Source organism: Electrona antarctica, assembly GCF_951216825.1.
Source record: "Electrona antarctica genome assembly, contig: scaffold_125, whole genome shotgun sequence".
NCBI lineage: Eukaryota > Metazoa > Chordata > Actinopteri > Myctophiformes > Myctophidae > Electrona > Electrona antarctica.
This window is the reverse complement of record NW_027637521.1, coordinates 284,497-306,996: the sequence shown is the minus strand read 5'-3', so window position 1 is coordinate 306,996 and position 22,500 is coordinate 284,497. Positions and strand designations below refer to the sequence as shown.

Sequence of the window (22,500 nt, the reverse complement as noted above, 5' to 3'; positions counted from 1 at the left end):
CGCTGCCCCAGAAGGGGTTAATGGAGTAACGTTGTGGTGACGCTGCCCCAGAAGGGGTTAATGGAGTAACGTTGTGGTGACGCTGCCCCAGAAGGGGTTAATGGAGTAACGTTGTGGTGACGCTGCCCCAGAAGGGGTTAATGGAGTAACGTTGTGGTGACGCTGCCCCAGAAGGGGTTAATGGAGTAACGTTGTGGTGACGCTGCCCCAGAAGGGGTTAATGGAGTAACGTTGTGGTGACGCTGCCCCAGAAGGGGTTAATGGAGTAACGTTGTGGTGACGCTGCCCCAGAAGGGGTTAATGGAGTAACGTTGTGGTGACGCTGCCCCAGAAGGGGTTAATGGAGTAACGTTGTGGTGACGCTGCCCCAGAAGGGGTTAATGGAGTAACGTTGTGGTGACGCTGCCCCAGAAGGGGTTAATGGAGTAACGTTGTGGTGACGCTGCCCCAGAAGGGGTTAATGGAGTAACGTTGTGGTGACGCTGCCCCAGAAGGGGTTAATGGAGTAACGTTGTGGTGACGCTGCCCCAGAAGGGGTTAATGGAGTAACGTTGTGGTGACGCTGCCCCAGAAGGGGTTAATGGAGTAACGTTGTGGTGACGCTGCCCCAGAAGGGGTTAATGGAGTAACGTTGTGGTGACGCTGCCCCAGAAGGGGTTAATGGAGTAACGTTGTGGTGACGCTGCCCCAGAAGGGGTTAATGGAGTAACGTTGTGGTGACGCTGCCCCAGAAGGGGTTAATGGAGTAACGTTGTGGTGACGCTGCCCCAGAAGGGGTTAATGGAGTAACGTTGTGGTGACGCTGCCCCAGAAGGGGTTAATGGAGTAACGTTGTGGTGACGCTGCCCCAGAAGGGGTTAATGGAGTAACGTTGTGGTGACGCTGCCCCAGAAGGGGTTAATGGAGTAACGTTGTGGTGACGCTGCCCCAGAAGGGGTTAATGGAGTAACGTTGTGGTGACGCTGCCCCAGAAGGGGTTAATGGAGTAACGTTGTGGTGACGCTGCCCCAGAAGGGGTTAATGGAGTAACGTTGTGGTGACGCTGCCCCAGAAGGGGTTAATGGAGTAACGTTGTGGTGACGCTGCCCCAGAAGGGGTTAATGGAGTAACGTTGTGGTGACGCTGCCCCAGAAGGGGTTAATGGAGTAACGTTGTGGTGACGCTGCCCCAGAAGGGGTTAATGGAGTAACGTTGTGGTGACGCTGCCCCAGAAGGGGTTAATGGAGTAACGTTGTGGTGACGCTGCCCCAGAAGGGGTTAATGGAGTAACGTTGTGGTGACGCTGCCCCAGAAGGGGTTAATGGAGTAACGTTGTGGTGACGCTGCCCCAGAAGGGGTTAATGGAGTAACGTTGTGGTGACGCTGCCCCAGAAGGGGTTAATGGAGTAACGTTGTGGTGACGCTGCCCCAGAAGGGGTTAATGGAGTAACGTTGTGGTGACGCTGCCCCAGAAGGGGTTAATGGAGTAACGTTGTGGTGACGCTGCCCCAGAAGGGGTTAATGGAGTAACGTTGTGGTGACGCTGCCCCAGAAGGGGTTAATGGAGTAACGTTGTGGTGACGCTGCCCCAGAAGGGGTTAATGGAGTAACGTTGTGGTGACGCTGCCCCAGAAGGGGTTAATGGAGTAACGTTGTGGTGACGCTGCCCCAGAAGGGGTTAATGGAGTAACGTTGTGGTGACGCTGCCCCAGAAGGGGTTAATGGAGTAACGTTGTGGTGACGCTGCCCCAGAAGGGGTTAATGGAGTAACGTTGTGGTGACGCTGCCCCAGAAGGGGTTAATGGAGTAACGTTGTGGTGACGCTGCCCCAGAAGGGGTTAATGGAGTAACGTTGTGGTGACGCTGCCCCAGAAGGGGTTAATGGAGTAACGTTGTGGTGACGCTGCCCCAGAAGGGGTTAATGGAGTAACGTTGTGGTGACGCTGCCCCAGAAGGGGTTAATGGAGTAACGTTGTGGTGACGCTGCCCCAGAAGGGGTTAATGGAGTAACGTTGTGGTGACGCTGCCCCAGAAGGGGTTAATGGAGTAACGTTGTGGTGACGCTGCCCCAGAAGGGGTTAATGGAGTAACGTTGTGGTGACGCTGCCCCAGAAGGGGTTAATGGAGTAACGTTGTGGTGACGCTGCCCCAGAAGGGGTTAATGGAGTAACGTTGTGGTGACGCTGCCCCAGAAGGGGTTAATGGAGTAACGTTGTGGTGACGCTGCCCCAGAAGGGGTTAATGGAGTAACGTTGTGGTGACGCTGCCCCAGAAGGGGTTAATGGAGTAACGTTGTGGTGACGCTGCCCCAGAAGGGGTTAATGGAGTAACGTTGTGGTGACGCTGCCCCAGAAGGGGTTAATGGAGTAACGTTGTGGTGACGCTGCCCCAGAAGGGGTTAATGGAGTAACGTTGTGGTGACGCTGCCCCAGAAGGGGTTAATGGAGTAACGTTGTGGTGACGCTGCCCCAGAAGGGGTTAATGGAGTAACGTTGTGGTGACGCTGCCCCAGAAGGGGTTAATGGAGTAACGTTGTGGTGACGCTGCCCCAGAAGGGGTTAATGGAGTAACGTTGTGGTGACGCTGCCCCAGAAGGGGTTAATGGAGTAACGTTGTGGTGACGCTGCCCCAGAAGGGGTTAATGGAGTAACGTTGTGGTGACGCTGCCCCAGAAGGGGTTAATGGAGTAACGTTGTGGTGACGCTGCCCCAGAAGGGGTTAATGGAGTAACGTTGTGGTGACGCTGCCCCAGAAGGGGTTAATGGAGTAACGTTGTGGTGACGCTGCCCCAGAAGGGGTTAATGGAGTAACGTTGTGGTGACGCTGCCCCAGAAGGGGTTAATGGAGTAACGTTGTGGTGACGCTGCCCCAGAAGGGGTTAATGGAGTAACGTTGTGGTGACGCTGCCCCAGAAGGGGTTAATGGAGTAACGTTGTGGTGACGCTGCCCCAGAAGGGGTTAATGGAGTAACGTTGTGGTGACGCTGCCCCAGAAGGGGTTAATGGAGTAACGTTGTGGTCATCCATGCAGGCGTACTGAAGGGGTTAATGGAGTAACGTTGTGGTCATCCATGCAGGCGTACTGAAGGGGTTAATGGAGTAACGTTGTGGTCATCCATGCAGGCGTACTGAAGGGGTTAATGGAGTAACGTTGTGGTCATCCATGCAGGCGTACTGAAGGGGTTAATGGAGTAACGTTGTGGTCATCCATGCAGGCGTACTGAAGGGGTTAATGGAGTAACGTTGTGGTCATCCATGCAGGCGTACTGAAGGGGTTAATGGAGTAACGTTGTGGTCATCCATGCAGGCGTACTGAAGGGGTTAATGGAGTAACGTTGTGGTCATCCATGCAGGCGTACTGAAGGGGTTAATGGAGTAACGTTGTGGTCATCCATGCAGGCGTACTGAAGGGGTTAATGGAGTAACGTTGTGGTCATCCATGCAGGCGTACTGAAGGGGTTAATGGAGTAACGTTGTGGTCATCCATGCAGGCGTACTGAAGGGGTTAATGGAGTAACGTTGTGGTCATCCATGCAGGCGTACTGAAGGGGTTAATGGAGTAACGTTGTGGTCATCCATGCAGGCGTACTGAAGGGGTTAATGGAGTAACGTTGTGGTCATCCATGCAGGCGTACTGAAGGGGTTAATGGAGTAACGTTGTGGTCATCCATGCAGGCGTACTGAAGGGGTTAATGGAGTAACGTTGTGGTCATCCATGCAGGCGTACTCGCCCAGAAGGGGTTAATGGAGTAACGTTGTGGTCATCCATGCAGGCGTACTCGTCGGTGCTCAGCAGTTCGTCCTGCCTGACCATGGTGGCGTCCATCGCCTCGCGGGAGGCGGCCGCGTCTGTGGCGCAGGGTCGAGGCGCCGCGCTGAAGGCTCTCCACCAGGAGGCGCTGTCGTCTGCCCAGGTGTCCCACGTGCACCCGCAGGTACTAGTCCCACGCACGCACAAACGCACGCACGCACGCACGCACGCACGCACGCACGCACGCACGCACGCGCAGGTATTGTCCCCAATGTACCTTTGTGTTCTTTTTACATTACTGGGTTTCATGCAGTTTTAATTCAAAACCTATGTATGGCACCAGGAACACTGAATATGTAGTAATAAAACCTATGTATGGAACAATGAATCTGTAGTAATAAAATCTATGTATGGAACAATGAATCTGTAGTAATAAACCTATGTATGGCACCAGGAACACTGAATATGTAGTAATAAACCTATGTATGGCATCAGGAACACTGAATATGTAGTAATAAACCTATGTATGGCATCAGGAACACTGAATATGTAGTAATAAACCTATGTATGGCATCAGGAACACTGAATATGTAGTAATAAAACCTATGTATGGCATCAGGAACACTGAATATGTAGTAATAAACCTATGTATGGCATCAGGAACACTGAATATGTAGTAATAAAACCTATGTATGGCATCAGGAACACTGAATATGTAGTAATAAACCTATGTATGGCACCAGGAACAATGAATCTGTAGTAATAAAACCTATGTATGGCACCAGGAACAATGAATCTGTAGTAATAAACCTATGTATGGCATCAGGAACACTGAATATGTAGTAATAAACCTATGTATGGCATCAGGAACACTGAATATGTAGTAATAAACCTATGTATGGCACCAGGAACAATGAATATGTAGTAATAAAACCTATGTATGGCACCAGGAACACTGAATATGTAGTAATAAACCTATGTATGGCACCAGGAACAATGAATATGTAGTAATAAACCTATGTATGGCATCAGGAACAATGAATATGTAGTAATAAAACCTATGTATGGCACCAGGAACACTGAATATGTAGTAATAAACCTATGTATGGCACCAGGAACAATGAATCTGTAGTAATAAACCTATGTATGGCACACTGAATATGTAGTAATAAAACCTATGTATGGCATCAGGAACAATGAATCTGTAGTAATAAACCTATGTATGGCACCAGGAACAATGAATATGTAGTAATAAACCTATGTATGGCACCAGGAACAATGAATCTGTAGTAATAAACCTATGTATGGCACACTGAATATGTAGTAATAAAACCTATGTATGGCATCAGGAACAATGAATATGTAGTAATAAAACCTATGTATGGCATCAGGAACAATGAATATGTAGTAATAAACCTATGTATGGCACCAGGAACAATGAATCTGTAGTAATAAACCTATGTATGGCACACTGAATATGTAGTAAAAACCTATGTATGGCATCAGGAACAATGAATCTGTAGTAATAAAACCTATGTATGGCATCAGGAACAATGAATCTGTAGTAATAAAACCTATGTATGGCATCAGGAACAATGAATATGTAGTAATAAAACCTATGTATGGCACCAGGAACACTGAATATGTAGTAATAAACCTATGTATGGCATCAGGAACAATGAATCTGTATTAATAAACCTATGTATGGCACCAGGAACACTGAATATGTAGTAATAAACCTATGTATGGCACCAGGAACACTGAATCTGTAGTAATAAACCTATGTATGGCATCAGGAACACTGAATCTGTAGTAATAAACCTATGTATGGCACCAGGAACAATGAATCTGTAGTAATAAACCTATGTATGGCATCAGGAACACTGAATCTGTAGTAATAAACCTATGTATGGCACCAGGAACACTGAATCTGTAGTAATAAACCTATGTATGGCACCAGTAACAATGAATATGTAGTAATAAAACCTATGTATGGCACCAGGAACACTGAATCTGTAGTAATAAAACCTATGTATGGCACCAGGAACAATGAATCTGTAGTAATAAACCTATGTATGGCACCAGTAACAATGAATATGTAGTAATAAAACCTATGTATGGCACCAGGAACAATGAATATGTAGTAATAAACCTATGTATGGCACCAGGAACAATGAATATGTAGTAATAAAACCTATGTATGGCACCAGGAACAATGAATATGTAGTAATAAAACCTATGTATGGCACCAGGAACAATGAATATGTAGTAATAAAACCTATGTATGGCACCAGGAACACTGAATATGTAGTAATAAACCTATGTATGGCACCAGGAACACTGAATATGTAGTAATAAACCTATGTATGGCATCAGGAACAATGAATCTGTAGTAATAAAACCTATGTATGGCACCAGGAACACTGAATATGTAGTAATAAACCTATGTATGGCACCAGGAACAATGAATCTGTAGTAATAAAACCTATGTATGGCACCAGGAACAATGAATATGTAGTAATAAAACCTATGTATGGAACATTACATTACATTACATTACATTACAGTCATTTAGCAGACGCTTTTATCCAAAGCGACTTACAATAAGTGTATTCAACATAGGTAGGGAACAAAAACTACTAATCACCAGAAGTCTTTAGTGCATTTTCTGCAAAAACAAGCAACCAAGAGTATACCTAGCGCTAAGGTAAAAGTGCAATATATCAGCTACCTATTTCCTTAACCGGATGAGACAAAATAGCTAAATCAAATGAGCATGAGCTAAAACAATTAAGTGTATCGACTAAACAAGATCCAATAAACAATACAACAATAGAAAACAAACGTTTGTACAACTAGTTAACAACAAGTAGGTCAGGCAGAGAGGAAGGGTAGTGTTTCCTGAAGAGGTGGGTTTTCAACCTGCGGCGAAATATGGGCAGTGACTCTGCTGTCCTAACATCAGTGGGGAGTTCATTCCACCACTGTGGGGCCAGAACAGAAAAGAGTCGTGACCGTGTGGATCGGCCAGAAGGACCCTTGAGTGACGAGGCAATCAGTCGCCCCGAGGTGGCAGACCGAAGTGGTCGGGCAGGGGTGTAGGCATCGACCATAGCCCGGAGATAGGAAGGAGCTGTTCCTTTCACTGCCCTATAGGCTAACACCAGGGTTTTGAACTGGATGCGGGCCGCTACGGGGAGCCAGTGTAGAGAACGGAGAAGGATGGTTGTGTGGGAGAACTTGGGGCGGTTGAACACCAGACGAGCCGCAGCTTTCTGAACAAGCTCCAGAGGTCTGATGGCAGATGCCGGAGCACCAGCAAGGAGGGAGTTGCAGTAGTCCAGGCGGGAGATGACGAGAGCCTGGATGAGCACCTGGGCTGCCTTCTCCGTGAGGAAGGGGCGAATCCTCCTGATGTTGTAGAGGAGGAATCTGCAGGACCTTGTCACTGATGCGATGTTTGCCGAGAACGTCAGTTGATCGTCCAGGGTCACACCCAGATTTTTCGCAGTCCGAGTTGAGGTCACCACAGCATTATCAATGGTGATGGCCATGTCTCGGTGCGGACAGCCCTTCCCCGGGAGGAACATCAGCTCGGTCTTGTCCAGGTTGAGCTTCAGGTGGTTTGTCGACATCCACGCCGAGATGTCAGCCAGACAAGCAGCAATGCGTGCCTCCACTTGGGTATCAGAGGGGGGGAATGAGAGGATCAGCTGGGTGTCATCGGCATAGCAGTGGTAGGAAAAGCCATGGGAGTGGATGACAGCACCCAGAGATGTAGTGTAGAGAGAGAAAAGAAGAGGACCCAGAACCGAACAATGAATCTGTAGTAATAAAACCTATGTATGGAACAATGAATCTGTAGTAATAAAACCTATGTATGGAACAATGAATCTGTAGTAATAAAACCTATGTATGGCACCAGGAACACTGAATCTGTAGTAATAAACCTATGTATGGCACCAGGAACACTGAATATGTAGTAATAAAACCTATGTATGGAACAATGAATCTGTAGTAATAAAACCTATGTATGGCACCAGGAACACTGAATCTGTAGTAATAAACCTATGTATGGCACCAGGAACACTGAATATGTAGTAATAAAACCTATGTATGGAACAATTAATCTGTAGTAATAAACCTATGTATGGCACCAGGAACACTGAATCTGTAGTAATAAACCTATGTATGGCACCAGGAACAATGAATCTGTAGTAATAAAACCTATGTATGGAACAATGAATCTGTAGTAATAAACCTATGTATGGCATCAGGAACAATGAATATGTAGTAATAAAACCTATGTATGGCATCAGGAACACTGAATCTGTAGTAATAAACCTATGTATGGCATCAGGAACAATGAATCTGTAGTAATAAAACCTATGTATGGAACAATGAATCTGTAGTAATAAACCTATGTATGGCATCAGGAACAATGAATCTGTAGTAATAAAACCTATGTATGGCACCAGGAACAATGAATATGTAGTAATAAACCTATGTATGGCACCAGGAACACTGAATCTGTAGTAATAAACCTATGTATGGCATCAGGAACAATGAATATGTAGTAATACAACCTATGTATGGAACAATGAATCTGTAGTAATAAAACCTATGTATGGCACCAGGAACACTGAATCTGTAGTAATAAACCTATGTATGGCACCAGGAACACTGAATATGTAGTAATAAAACCTATGTATGGAACAATGAATCTGTAGTAATAAACCTATGTATGGCACCAGGAACACTGAATCTGTAGTAATAAACCTATGTATGGCATCAGGAACAATGAATCTGTAGTAATAAAACCTATGTATGGCATCAGGAACAATGAATATGTAGTAATAAAACCTATGTATGGCACCAGGAACACTGAATCTGTAGTAATAAACCTATGTATGGCATCAGGAACAATGAATATGTAGTAATAAACCTATGTATGGCACCAGGAACAATGAATATGTAGTAATAAAACCTATGTATGGCATCAGGAACAATGAATATGTAGTAATAAAACCTATGTATGGCATCAGGAACAATGAATATGTAGTAATAAACCTATGTATGGCACCAGGAACAATGAATATGTAGTAATAAACCTATGTATGGCATCAGGAACACTGAATATGTAGTAATAAAACCTATGTATGGCACCAGGAACAATGAATCTGTAGTAATAAAACCTATGTATGGCACCAGGAACAATGAATATGTAGTAATAAAACCTATGTATTGCATCAGGAACACTGAATATGTAGTAATAAACCTATGTATGGCACCAGGAACACTGAATATGTAGTAATAAACCTATGTATGGCACCAGGAACACTGAATATGTAGTAATAAAACCTATGTATGGCACCAGGAACACTGAATATGTAGTAATAAACCTATGTATGGCACCAGGAACACTGAATATGTAGTAATAAACCTATGTATGGCACCAGGAACACTGAATCTGTAGTAATAAACCTATGTATGGCACCAGGAACACTGAATATGTAGTAATATAATGATTATGAGGCTAATAAGCCTATCTCACAGAATTTCCCCGCCCCCCTTAATACGCCCCCTTTCGGGGCTAGTGGTGATAGCGTGACGTCACTCCATAGACACTACATGTTAACAGAGGTAATTTAAGAAGTCTACAACTTTTGTTTTCTCAAGGTAAGGTTTGTTCTATCTGTTCGAGCTGATTTACCATCTTGTTTGCTTCATAATAATATTGGTCTGTCACATTTTTACATTAGGAAATGTACTTAGATTCTCCAGAGAAAAAAACGTGTAAATGTTAAATGACACCACTATCTACCGGAAGGGGGCGTGGAAAGGGGGTTGTGAGATAGGCTGTCATGCCCGCTCCTGACCGCTCCCGTTGACTTGTCATTCCCATCCCATTCCTGGGATGAATACCACATTTTTTTAACCCATCCCATGGGAATCCCCAAGAAAAGGTTTAGGTTTTATTTATTCGCACATAAAAAGGTTAAAAACAGAAAACATTGAGGATGCGCTAGGACATCCACAGACGTCCTATGGACGCGTCGATTGGGACCCCTAGGACGTGTGGACACGTCCTACGGACGGAAACGGTTAAAAGGCACCGCTCACTTCACACAAGTGTGATTTCCTTTTTTTCATTTTCCTTCTTTTTTTTTACCCCCAACCGCAGGCCAATCAGAATGCGTCTGTCTGCCCGGGTCATCAGAATGGAGCGCTGGGCTCCGCCCACCCCCCTGCCCCGCCCACCTCCTCCCTGCTCTCCCGTGCCTCCCTCACGCTCCCCCTGGTGGTGGAGGAGCACAGGGGGGGCGGAGCGTTGGCCGTGGCCAATGGAGAGGCGTTGACATCACAGGTCAGTTCATCACCTTAAAGGTGTAGTGTAGGTCAGTGCAAGTTCCCAAACTTTTTCATGTCAAGGACCCCCAAATTAACACTAATTAGCCCCGCGGACCCCCATTTGAAAAGATATTCCAGGGGACCCCCCCATAACATAAGAGAAGATTTTCTTACGGCTCTAGCAGTGATTCTCAACCCATTTTATTTCAAGGACCCCCAGTTTGACATGCATTAGTCTACGGACCCCCAATTTAATGACATTTCTATCTCTCTGACCCCCAATTTATATTGTAAAATCAATGTTAATTTAACTCTGAGAGTGTACAAATGTACCAAATGGACCCGTTAGGGTCCATTTGGTTCCATGTGTACACTCTCAGAGTTACAGACCCATAAGGGTCCATTTGGTTCCATGTGTACACTCTCAGAGTTACAGACCTGTAAGGGTCCATTTGGTTCCATGTATACACTCTCAGAGTTACAGACCCATAAGGGTCCATTTGGTTCCATGTGTACACTCTCAGAGTTACAGACCCACAAGGGTCCATTTGGTTCCATGTGTACACTCTCAGAGTTACAGACCCATAAGGGTCCATTTGGTTCCATGTGTACACTCTCAGAGTTACAGACCCATAAGGGTCCATTTTGGTTCCAAACTATCATTTATCTGGGGACCCCCTGGAACTCCCTCAAGGACCCCTGGGGGTCCCCAGACCGCACTTTGGGAACCACTGGTGTAGGTGATATTTATTTAGTTTGTTTCTTTTTGTTTTGTTTCTTTGAGAGAGAGAGAGAGAGAGAGAGAGAGAGAGAGAGAGAGAGAGAGAGAGAGAGAGAGAGAGAGAGAGAGAGAGAGAGAGAGAGAGAGAGAGAGAGAGAGAGAGAGAGAGAGAGAGAGAGAGAGAGAGAGAGAGAGAGAGAGAGAGAGAATACTGTTACTGAACAAACCCTCTGTACTATAACGATGATTATTGTCAGAATATATGGCTATTTAACACTTGTTTTAATATCACTTGCCGCACCTTTTAAAAGCAGAGTTCAAAATGTCAATATTATATCGATATCATGATATGAGATTAAATACAGTATTATCTGGGTTTTTTGCAAATCATAATGTTGGCATACAGTAGGTGTTGTATTTTAATCACTTCGGGCCAGATTCACAACGACGTTTATGCTCATATCTTGACCGTACGGACATTTACGATCATCCCCACGTTACGTGTGGAATTCATCATTTGAACTTGGTCGTATTGAATCAATTCAGATAATTCAAATAAAATATGTAGGCTATGTCCCCAACATTGGTCCGCACGATTTTGCAACCCATTTTTTCACCCAGTGTCAATTTTCGAATGTAAACCTGGGCGCTACACTTCCTCTGCCAACCTGGGGGGGGGGGGGGGTTGGGGTCAGCGGACTGGTGGCAGTCCGCTACCTGGAGGCGACAGTGCTACCTGGTGGGGGGGGGGGGGTTGGGGTCAGCGGACTGGTGGCAGTCCGCTACCTGGAGGCGACAGTGCTACCTGGTGGGGGGGGGGGGGGGGTTGGGGTCAGCGGACTGGTGGCAGTCCGCTACCTGGAGGCGACAGTGCTACCTGGTGGGGGGGGGGGGGGTTGGGGTCAGCGGACTGGTGGCAGTCCGCTACCTGGAGGCGACAGTGCTACCTGGTGGGGGGGGGGGGGTTGGGGTCAGCGGACTGGTGGCAGTCCGCTACCTGGAGGCGACAGTGCTACCTGGTGAGCACCACCAGTTATATGAATTGAACATGAATATCATGTCTTCAGGGAAAGCAGATGGCCGGCTCACTAAAGAGGAAACTGGAGTCTAATTCGGCCAATGGCGAGGATGGCCCCTCCCCCGCGCAGCTCCAGCCAATCAGAGACCACCCCTCTGTGCTCTCCTCCAACGCCATCGAAGCAACCAATCACACGCATGGTTAGAAAACGCTCACTTTCCTACTTTCCTTTATTTATGAATATCTTGAACGTAAGTTATTCAAAAAAGTATTCAATAAATTAATAGCATTTATACTCTTTTCCAAGTGTCTGTTTTCACGACTGAATGACTACTGAATGAGACGAGTACACAAATTAAATGTAGAATAATTGTTTAATTCTTTTGTTTTTTGTTGGTGAAAACCGATTATATAATCTGTATTATTTTGAGACCGATCCGATGCCGATATGGTATTTTTATGACCGATATGGACGATTCCGATTATGCTGCCGATTAATCGTGCATCCCTAGTCCTAAGGCGGATCGGCCCTTATTTGGTCATATGGGTTCATATCGGTATCGGCGAATATGCCAGTCTAACCAGCGATCCCACACAGGGGTAAGGAAGGGCTTGACACTATGGCAGGTAAATAATATGTTGTGACATGTGGAGTTTGCTTTAGAGTTGCCCAAACTGCAAGTGCACATTTGAGTGAGGAGACTGCTATGAACACAACACGAGATATATAGCTAGATAGCTATAAACACAACACCAGATATATAGCTAGATAGCTATAAACACAACACCAGATATATAGCTAGATAGATATCTATAAACACAACACCAGATATATAGCTAGATAGCTATAAACACAACACCAGATATATAGCTAGATAGCTATAAACACAACACCAGATATAGAGCTAGATAGCTATAAACACAACACCAGATATATAGCTAGATAGCTATAAACACAACACGAGATATATAGCTAGATATCTATAAACACAACACGAGATATATAGCTAGATAGCTTTAAACACAACACGAGATATATAGCTAGATAGCTATAAACACAACACCAGATATATAGCTAGATAGCTATAAACACAACACCAGATATATAGATAGATATCTATAAACACAACACCAGATATATAGCTAGATAGCTATAAACACAACACCAGATATATAGCTAGATAGCTATAAACACAACACCAGATATATAGCTAGATAGCTATAAACACAACACCAGACATATAGCTAGATAGCTATACACACAACACCAGATATATAGCTAGATAGCTATAAACACAACACGAGATATATAGATAGCTATAAACACAACACCAGATATATAGCTAGATAGCTATAAACACAACACCAGATATATAGCTAGATAGCTATAAACACAACACCAGATATATAGCTAGATATCTATAAACACAACACCAGATATATAGCTAGATAGCTATAAACACAACACCAGATATATAGCTAGATAGCTATAAACACAACACCAGATATATAGCTAGATAGCTATAAACACAACACCAGACATATAGCTAGATAGCTATACACACAACACCAGATATATAGCTAGATAGCTATAAACACAACACGAGATATATAGATAGCTATAAACACAACACCAGATATATAGCTAGATAGCTATAAACACAACACCAGATATATAGCTAGATAGCTATAAACACAACACCAGATATATAGCTAGATAGCTATAAACACAACACCAGATATATAGCTAGATAGCTATAAACACAACACCAGATATATAGCTAGATAGCTATAAACACTATTCCCGGTCGGTGGACTTCAAAATAAGATCTTTTTTCTTTTTGTATTATTATATATATTATTCTCTGGAAACGGAAAAAGCGTATCGGGACATTAGATTTTATATTGATTCAGAATGGTCTCGCTATTATCCAATTTCTAGCGTTGCTATTTTTAGTATTTTTTTCTAACGTGACCCTTCTCCCTGACCAGGTCCCGGTGTTGTGGCGTCCCCCTCTCCCCCCCCTCCTCCCTCCCCGGGCCTCTGTGTGGCCCGCGTCGGGGGGGGTCAGACGGAGCGGGCTCCGCCGCCGCAGGCCGTGGTCAAACCACACGTCCTCACGCACCTCATCGAGGGCTTCGTCATCCAGGAGGGGGCCGAGCCCTTCCCCGTGAGTATTATATATACCCCCAAGGGATGATGGGATTTGTAGTTTTACCAGAGGGAGGTGGTGCCGAGCCCTTCCCCGTGAGTATTATACCCCCCCAAGGGATGATGGGATTTGTAGTTTTACCAGAGGGAGGTGGTGCCGAGCCCTTCCCCGTGAGTATTATACCCCCCCAAGGGATGATGGGATTTGTAGTTTTACCAGAGGGAGGTGGTGCCGAGCCCTTCCCCGTGAGTATCAAGGAAGCTCTGAGAAGGAAGTGAAGTGGTCATGAAGTGCGCCATGACACTTTCATGGACACTTTCATGGGAGCCAAACTACCCGGAAGTTTGGCAGAATGCACTGGAGTCAATGAGAGCTCAGTGACCAGCTCATGAACAAACATTATTTACAATTGAGACCTTTTGTAAAGTAATCACTTCTGGAAAATAACAGAAGACATGTAACACATTATTGTCTGCTGTGTTGTTATTTGATGTGTACACTGTAATTCTTATAGAGGTATGGTATCTAAAGTACCTTTCTGAACACACCAAGTATCGCGAGACTTCCCACCGTTTCCTGTCTGGCAGCCAAATCTCGTGATAGAAACGATACCTGCTGCTGTTTAGATCCTCAGATAAAATTATATACTGTGCACTCTGTGCACATCGAAAAGTAAGTGATTAGAAAACAACCTGTGATATGTCTTCTGTTATTTTCCAGAAGTGATTACTTTACAAAAGGTCTCAATTGTTCATGAATAATGTTTGTTATGAGCTGGTCCAGCCGGCTCCATTCACTGCCATGTATTCATTGCACTTCCGGTGTGAGTTTGGCTCCCATGAAAGTGTCCATGAAAGTGTCATGGCGCAGCCCAGTCACGTGACCACTTCCCTTCCTTCTCAGAGCTTCCTTGGTGAGTATTATACCCCCCCAAGGGATGATAGAATTTGTAGTTTCCAGAGGGAGGTGGTGCCGAGCCGAACCGATCTCTCTCTCTCTCTCTCTCTCTCTCTCTCTATATATATATATATATATATATATATATATATATATATCCTGACGAAGCTCACGCCGAAACGCGTCGTGCTGATAAATAAGTTGATGCAGTAAGTTGTCCGTCTTTGTTCCCTGGAGTGTGCAGTCCCTTCCTTGGAAGGTTTTTCCCTTTTTGATATATATATATATATATATTCAGCTATGTGTCTCTTCTTCCTGTCTGTCTCTGTGTGTGTGATTGACAGGTGTGTGGTCCAGTCAAAGAGCCCGCTGGTGAGGATTTGACCGACAGCCCAGATACCAACCAATCAGAATCGGTCACCACAGCGACAGGTACCGTAACAATCCCCCCCCCTCCTCCCCCTCCTCAACAATCAAGCTCAGATGCTTTGTTTGTATGGTATTGTCTCCACGAGGCCGAAGGCACGGGGAGAGAGTATGTTTAGTTGTCTCCACCAGGCCGAAGGCATGGGGAGAGAGTAAATCAAATCAAATCAAATCAATTTTATTTGTATAGCACATTTAAAAACGACTCTCATCGTACCAAAGTGCTTCACAGGTCACAGAAAAACAATACGATACAGTGCAATACAGTACATCAGTGAAACAATAAAATAAATAAAATAAAATGATAAAAATGCATAGTTATGGTACAGTAGTCAAGAGAGATGTTAAGCAGTTAAAAGGCAGTACGAAAAAAAAATGTTTAGTTGTCTCCACCAGGCCGAAGGCATAGGGAGAGAGGATGTTTAGTTGTCTCCACCAGGCCGAAGGCATGGGGAGAGAGTATGTTTTATTGTCTCCACCAGGCCGAAGGCATGGGGAGAGAGTATGTTTAGTTGTCTCCACCATGAAGGCATGGGGAGAGAGTATGTTTTATTGTCTCCACCAGGCCGAAGGCACGGGGAGAGAGTATGTTTAGTTGTCTCCACCAGGCCGAAGGCACGGGGAGAGAGTATGTTTTATTGTCTCCACCATGAAGGCATGGGGAGAGAGTATGTTTTATTGTCTCCACCAGGCCGAAGGCATGGGGAGAGAGGATGTTTTATTGTCTCCACCAGGCCGAAGGCATGGGGAGAGAGTATGTTTTATTGTCTCCACCAGGCCGAAGGCATGGGGAGAGAGGATGTTTTATTGTCTCCACCAGGCCGAAGGCATGGGGAGAGAGTATGTTTTATTGTCTCCACCAGGCCGAAGGCATGGGGAGAGAGTATGTTTTATTGTCTCCACCAGGCCGAAGGCACGGGGATAGAGTATGTTTTATTGTCTCCACCAGGCCGAAGGCATGAGGAGAGAGTATGTTTTATTGTCTCCACCATGAAGGCACGGGGAGAGAGTAGGTTTTATTGTCTCCACCATGAAGGCATGGGGAGAGAGTATGTTTTATTGTCTCCACCATGAAGGCACGGGGAGAGAGTAGGTTTTATTGTCTCCACCAGGCCGAAGGCACGGGGAGAGAGTATGTTTTATTGTCTCCACCAGGCCGAAGGTATGGGGAGAGAGTATGTTTTATTGTCTCCACCAGGCCGAAGGCATGGGGAGAGAGTATGTTGTATTGTCTCCACCTGGCCGAAGGCATGGGGAGAGAGTATGTTTTATTGTCTCCACCAGGCCGAAGGCACGGGGAGAGAGTATGTTTTATTGTCTCCACCAGGCCGAAGGCATGGGGAGATAGTATGTTTTATTGTCTCCACCAGACCGAAGGCATGGGGAGAGAGTATGTTTTATTGTCTCCACCAGGCCAAAGGCACGGGGAGAGAGTATGTTTTATTGTCTCCACCAGGCCGAAGGCATGGGGAGAGAGTATGTTTTATTGTCTCCACCAGGCCAAAGGCACGGGGAGAGAGTATGTTTTATTTTCTCCACCAGGCCGAAGGCATGGGGAGAGAGTATGTTTTATTGTCTCCACCAGGCCAAAGGCACGGGGAGAGAGTATGTTTTATTGTCTCCACCAGGCCGAAGGCACGGGGAGAGAGTATGTTTTGCACTCCGTCCGTGTGTGCATGCGTCCGTCCGTCCGTCCGTCCGTCCGTCCGTCCGTCTGTTACCAGCTAATCTCCGGCACCGTTAACCCGGTCGAAGCCACATTTTGCACGCACACTCCCTGGATGCCAAAGATGAACGGCCTGTTATATTGTGAATGTAATGCACAATCTCTGTAAAGCGCCTTGGATAAAGGCGCTATATATAACTGCTCCATTTACCATTTAGCTCCATTCTAACTGTGGCAGGGGTGGGGAAACTGAAGAACAGCACAGCGGGCATATGATTATATGCTGATTCATCATGGATTTCTCCTTTAAAAGTGTAATCATGACAGCCTTACATCTCTCCCCCTCTCGCTCGCTCTCTCTCTCTCTCTCTCTCTCTCTCTCTCTCTCTCTCCACCACAGTGCTGAAGTGTGAGTACTGTAAGAAGTTAGCCCCGGCTGCTCAGTTCAGAGGAACCAAGCGCTTCTGCTCCATGACCTGCGCTAAGAGGTACAGTAACTATCACTTTGTTCAGTCTCCTCTACTACTTGTCTTTATTTGTCTCCCTTGGGAGAAATGTGTCTTGGAGACGGAGTCACAGCTGCATACAAATAACAGACACATTCACATAAGAAAAGGAAAAACACCATGAAACACCCAACATACAACAGAGATATTGCACACATTCCCTTGATAAAGTGCAACTAGTCAATAAAGTGCATTCGGCTATCTCTGATTGAGCATTTTTGATTGACAGGGGAACAAATGAGTGTTCAACTGTAAGAGATTTCACTACACAGGACTGAATGAATGCACTGGCTTTTATTACGAGAAGGGGATTACATTGAGAATGAATGAATGGAACATGATAAAGTCAAGAATGAATGCATTCGTATTGGCATGACGTTAGGTACTTTGGCGCGGGCCCCAGCAGAGGCTCTGATCGGGAGCCTCGAATCGGATCCTGCCTGATGGAAGGCAGGGGCTCCGGACCCGCCCCAAAGGAAGGAGTAAAATGAATGTTTTACCTGGAAGGAACTATACAAACGACGTTGGTGAGATTCCCTCGACGAGACGGTGCCTTCGGCGAGAAGGGATCCATGGGAGAGTGAGGAAGGCCCCGCTCATAGGAGCCTCACGCTAGATGACTCGCGGGAGTTGGCTTGGAGGGGCTGAAGCTGACGCTGCCAGTATGGGAGCCCTCGCGGAAGGGGCTCGTGGGAGAACGATTAGTAGGCATGGTTGGTAGGCGAATAAGTCCGATGGTTAGCGAGCCTCTGGATGGCTAGCCGGACATCGTTTGCCGGCAGAGTCTATTGGAATGAGAGTAAAGTTGATTAGCATGGCATGAATGAAACGTGAATGGGATGATTATTTCGCGGGGCAGGCGTCCTCACGATAGAGGCATCCTCACGATAGAGGATTTGATTATTTCACGAGGCATCCTCCCGACGGAGGATTTCGGAATGGTGGCTGATTGTGGCAAGATGAGATGAATATTCGCCGGCGTCCTCACGATAGAGGATTTCGATATGGTGGCGTGAATGAGGTGCGTGGAACGTGCTGAGAATGATAATTACGTGGTATTTGCGAATTTGGCAAATGGCTGGCGGATTGTGTTTACCGGGAGAATCTATTAGGTGAGAAAGAGAGGATACTCATTTCTTGGGGCATCCTGCGAGGATGAGGTGGTGGAAGGAAGCATGAATGTTAGACGTGAGCACGTTGCCTGCTGGAGAGTGAGACCTCTCGACAGAGGTTTCCGAGTGATGGTGAGACGGGACGATGGAGTGACGTGGATGTGAAGCCGCTGAGGTCAGCGGGTAGATGCGACTGTAGCGACGGGTCGATGCGAAGTTATAGCACCTTGATGAAGATCCATTGCGGAATCTTAACATGGAGGCATCTTTACAGTGGAGGTATGAAAGATCCGGGGGATGAATTCTGCGAGCCTGGAGAACGCTGGGGTGAGAGAAAGACTGGACTTTGCGAGAAACTCTTAACGAGGTGTGAGCGGGGATATGTTAAATGAATGAGCAGGAACCCGGCCACCTATGGCGACCACCAGTAGTTGATGTAGCGAGTACTGTGAAGCGCAGCGGTTGACGGGGGACCGTGAGATTAGGTTGAGCCATTTAGTAATGGAGACTGGAGATGCGTTTTACGAATAGAGAGATGAGCATGGAACGTGGGGACGGAATTAATTGAGGTCGAAGGAGATCAGTCTGCTCTGCAGATGGACCCTGCGAGACCTGGGGATCAGGTTTGTTTGACGAATACGGGGCAGACCGAGGGGAATGGTTTAACAACGTTAGGTTTCTTGGGTTATGACTAACGCAGCGGACATTGAAATCAATATTATTATTAATAATATTATGACCGACTGGCGGGAAACTATTCCGCTTGGAAAATTCCCCCCCAAAACCTGAAGTGGGAGCTTGCTGCGTTTTTTGGAGCGTTGTAACGATAGCCTGAGCTCTCTGAGCAACGGAACTGCGAATAGGTTATGGCTTATGAGCGAGTGGTTTGAGTGAAAACTGAATGCCGCTGATCTTAGGGGAGCGGGACACCTGTGGCTGCTTGGTGAAGAGACATCAACGTCGAGCTGGTTCTTACTAGGGAAATGAGTACCTGATGTCGTAGATTGAAATACCAGTTGTGATGGCAGATTACGATTAGACGTTGTGTGGATGGCTGCCTATGTGTTTAGAAATTACAGTGCAGTTAGGACGTTACGGTGCATGGCTGCCTATGTGTTTAGGAATTACGGTGCAGTTAGGACGTTACGGTGCGTGGCTGCCTATGTGTTTAGGAATTACAGTGCAGTTAGGACGTTACGGTGCGTGGCTGCCTATGTGTTTAGGAATTACAGTGCAGTTAGGACGTTACGGTGCGAGGCTGCCTATGTGTTTAGGAATTACAGTTCAGTTAGGACGTTACGGTGCGTGGCTGCCTATGTGTTTAGGAATTACAGTGCAGTTAGGACGTTACGGTGCGTGGCTGCCTATGTGTTTAGGAATTACAGTGCAGTTAGGACGTTACGGTGCGTGGCTGCCTATGTGTTTAGGAATTACAGTTCAGTTAGGACGTTACGGTGCGTGGCTGCCTATGTGTTTAGGAATTACGGTGCAGTTAGGACGTTACGGTGCGAGGCTGCCGGGTTTAGCTGATGCAGTGCATGGCTGCCGATGAGTTTAGCTGATGCAGTGCATGGCTGCCGATGAGTTTAGCTGATGCGGTGCGTGGCCGCCGATGAGTTTAGCTGATGCAGTGCGTGGCTGCCGATGAGTTTAGCTGATGCAGTGCGTGGCTGCCGATGAGTTTAGCTGATGCAGTGCGTGGCTGCCGATGAGTTTAGCTGTTGCAGTGCGTGGCTGCCGATGGGATTAGATATTGCGGTGGATGGCTGACGAGGAGTTTAGCTCGGTGGGGTCCGTGTTGAAGAAGACCGGTAGACGAATGAGGCCTGGCTGAGAACCTGACCTTCCCGGCATGCGTGAACGGTACTCGTATCCCAGATGATCGCCAAGCAGGTAGCTGGACATGGAGGAGCACAAAGCATGGAATTAGTGTGGTCGGACCGTCATAGCTGTTGAAGTGTGAGTAGAATTATTAAGACTTAATTGACACTGGAGCAGGAGAAGCAATGAAGTTGACGGGGTGAGTATGGTCATCGAGGTCGTGTTGTTAGCGCGTATGGACGGAGTAGTGTTGACTGAAGCAGTGGTAGCGTTGCGTTTGGAGTTAACGTGACCATCGTGTTGAAAGCGGAGGAGCGGTTGAAGAGGATGAAGGATCGTGTTTCATGCTGCGGTTTAGTCATGTCGTGACCATTGTGAAATGACTGAATGTGTAGCATTAACTGAAGCTGGAGTCTGACGGACACATGAATTAGGCAAATCGAATTTCGCAGTTGAAAGTGTAAGCATGACGAAGTCCTAAATGTGCGATTATGGAGACAGCGGGAAGCCGCTCCACGCACTTGAGCCGATTCCTGCGCAAACGCAATGTGGATAATCACACCCGTGTGAAGTGAGGGGCGCTGATGTATGGAAAGCTAACTCATGTTGACTAGGTGATGAAATGGTGATGTGAAACGAACGGTGCCGACATGAACATTAAATGCCATTACTGATGAGGAGACGATATGGCGTAATGAGGGACAATATGGCATGCATTTTCCCTTCATTTTCGATTGTCAACGACTGACCTTATAATAATAAGCTGCGGAACTGGCTAGTGATTGGAGAGTGAGGCCTAAAGACGTAGAAGGAGTTGAGTAAAGTCCTTCGCCAGCGGAAGCACCAGTTCTTGACTAACTAAAGCTAACCAGACATGATGGAGAACCTATGCTGAAATAATCAGACGAGCTGCGAAGCAATGTTCTGAGGTGTAGTGAGGCTACGAGCACGCTTAGACCCTCAGACACCAGTTACTGTACTTGGAGCGTTCTTTCTTGGCCACTACAGACGTCGAAATGGCAGAGCTACGAGCTCACAACGTGAGGGTCTAACGTCAATCAGGGTTTGTCATATATGCAATATGTGTAGCTGCACCTTTAAGAGAACTGTGTTGCTATGGCTACGATGCTGCCGTAAAGCACATCGTCTAGTGTTGATGTTTTGAATGTGACCAACGTGTGTTGTGATGGACAACCGGTGCATGCTGCTGCCTGCTGTGATGTTTACGTGCCTAAAGTTTAGTGAACTGCTACTTGGATTATACACATGCGTGGACAATGGGACTTCTAGAAAACTGTTACAAGTGACCGAAGCACTTGGCGGACGCATCGCTTCGGAAATGGCTAAGTTTAATACCCCGGACAGTTTGCATTCTACCGTCCAAAGAATGGGAAGACTGGAAGCGGCGTATCCAGCCGTATCGTCTGGCGACGAAACTAGCGGAGGATGGGCGAGGTTCAGGTCAGTTCCCCGATATAGTTTGGGAGTCGCTGCGCTAGAAGCGTACAGTAGCGACGAGCGGTAGACGAGAGGGCTAATGGTAGCTGTTGGATAATGTTTGGTAGCAGGTAGCTGCGGCATATGGCTAGTGAAAGCAGTATGAGCTGCTGGAAATGTTTGAAAAGCATGTGGTTGCAACCTAAGCTAATGAAGCGGAATGTTTGGTAGAACGAAGCGCCCTCACTAGCAGAATGATTGAAGCATGAATCTGAAACACTAGCAGATTACCATGGCATGAATTAATTGGAGCAAAGTGTTAGCGATGGGGAAATAGGACGGTATTGCGTCCGCGGATGAGGCAGCATCGGAACGGAATCGAAGTTAGGCTGTTAGCAGTTACGTTTGCGTTGTGAGTTGGACCATTCAAGTGAATAAATAGCAGTGCGAGCAAGTAGTGTAATACTGTATCTGATGGAGGCATGCAGGGCCTGGGACGCTGGCGAGGCACCCGTCGGTGTGTCCTAGGATGAAAGCTGCGGGACCAGGGCGGTGAGGGCGCCTGGTCGTGGAAGCAAGATGTTGTCTTCATGTTGAACTACGAAGTTGGTTGGAAAGAAACGACGGATGGTGAGCTGAGATGAGCTCTCGTGTCTGTGTGTG

General features: G+C 46.3%; 1 protein-coding gene across 3 annotated transcripts in view; it reads left to right on the top strand.

The window, feature by feature from the left end:
• The window catches only part of LOC306918873 (polyhomeotic-like protein 1), a 94,264-nt gene that overhangs the window by 65,141 nt on the left and 6,623 nt on the right, over window positions 1-22,500 (top strand). For all 3 annotated transcript variants that reach the window (XM_079531725.1, XM_079531726.1, XM_079531724.1), the window contains exons 10-15: window positions 3,752-3,913; window positions 9,914-10,096; window positions 11,869-12,019; window positions 13,812-13,990; window positions 15,214-15,301; window positions 17,362-17,449. In XM_079531725.1, coding sequence (XP_079387851.1) covers window positions 3,752-3,913; window positions 9,914-10,096; window positions 11,869-12,019; window positions 13,812-13,990; window positions 15,214-15,301; window positions 17,362-17,449 — 851 coding nt within the window. The remainder of the gene's footprint in view (window positions 1-3,751; window positions 3,914-9,913; window positions 10,097-11,868; window positions 12,020-13,811; window positions 13,991-15,213; window positions 15,302-17,361; window positions 17,450-22,500) is intronic.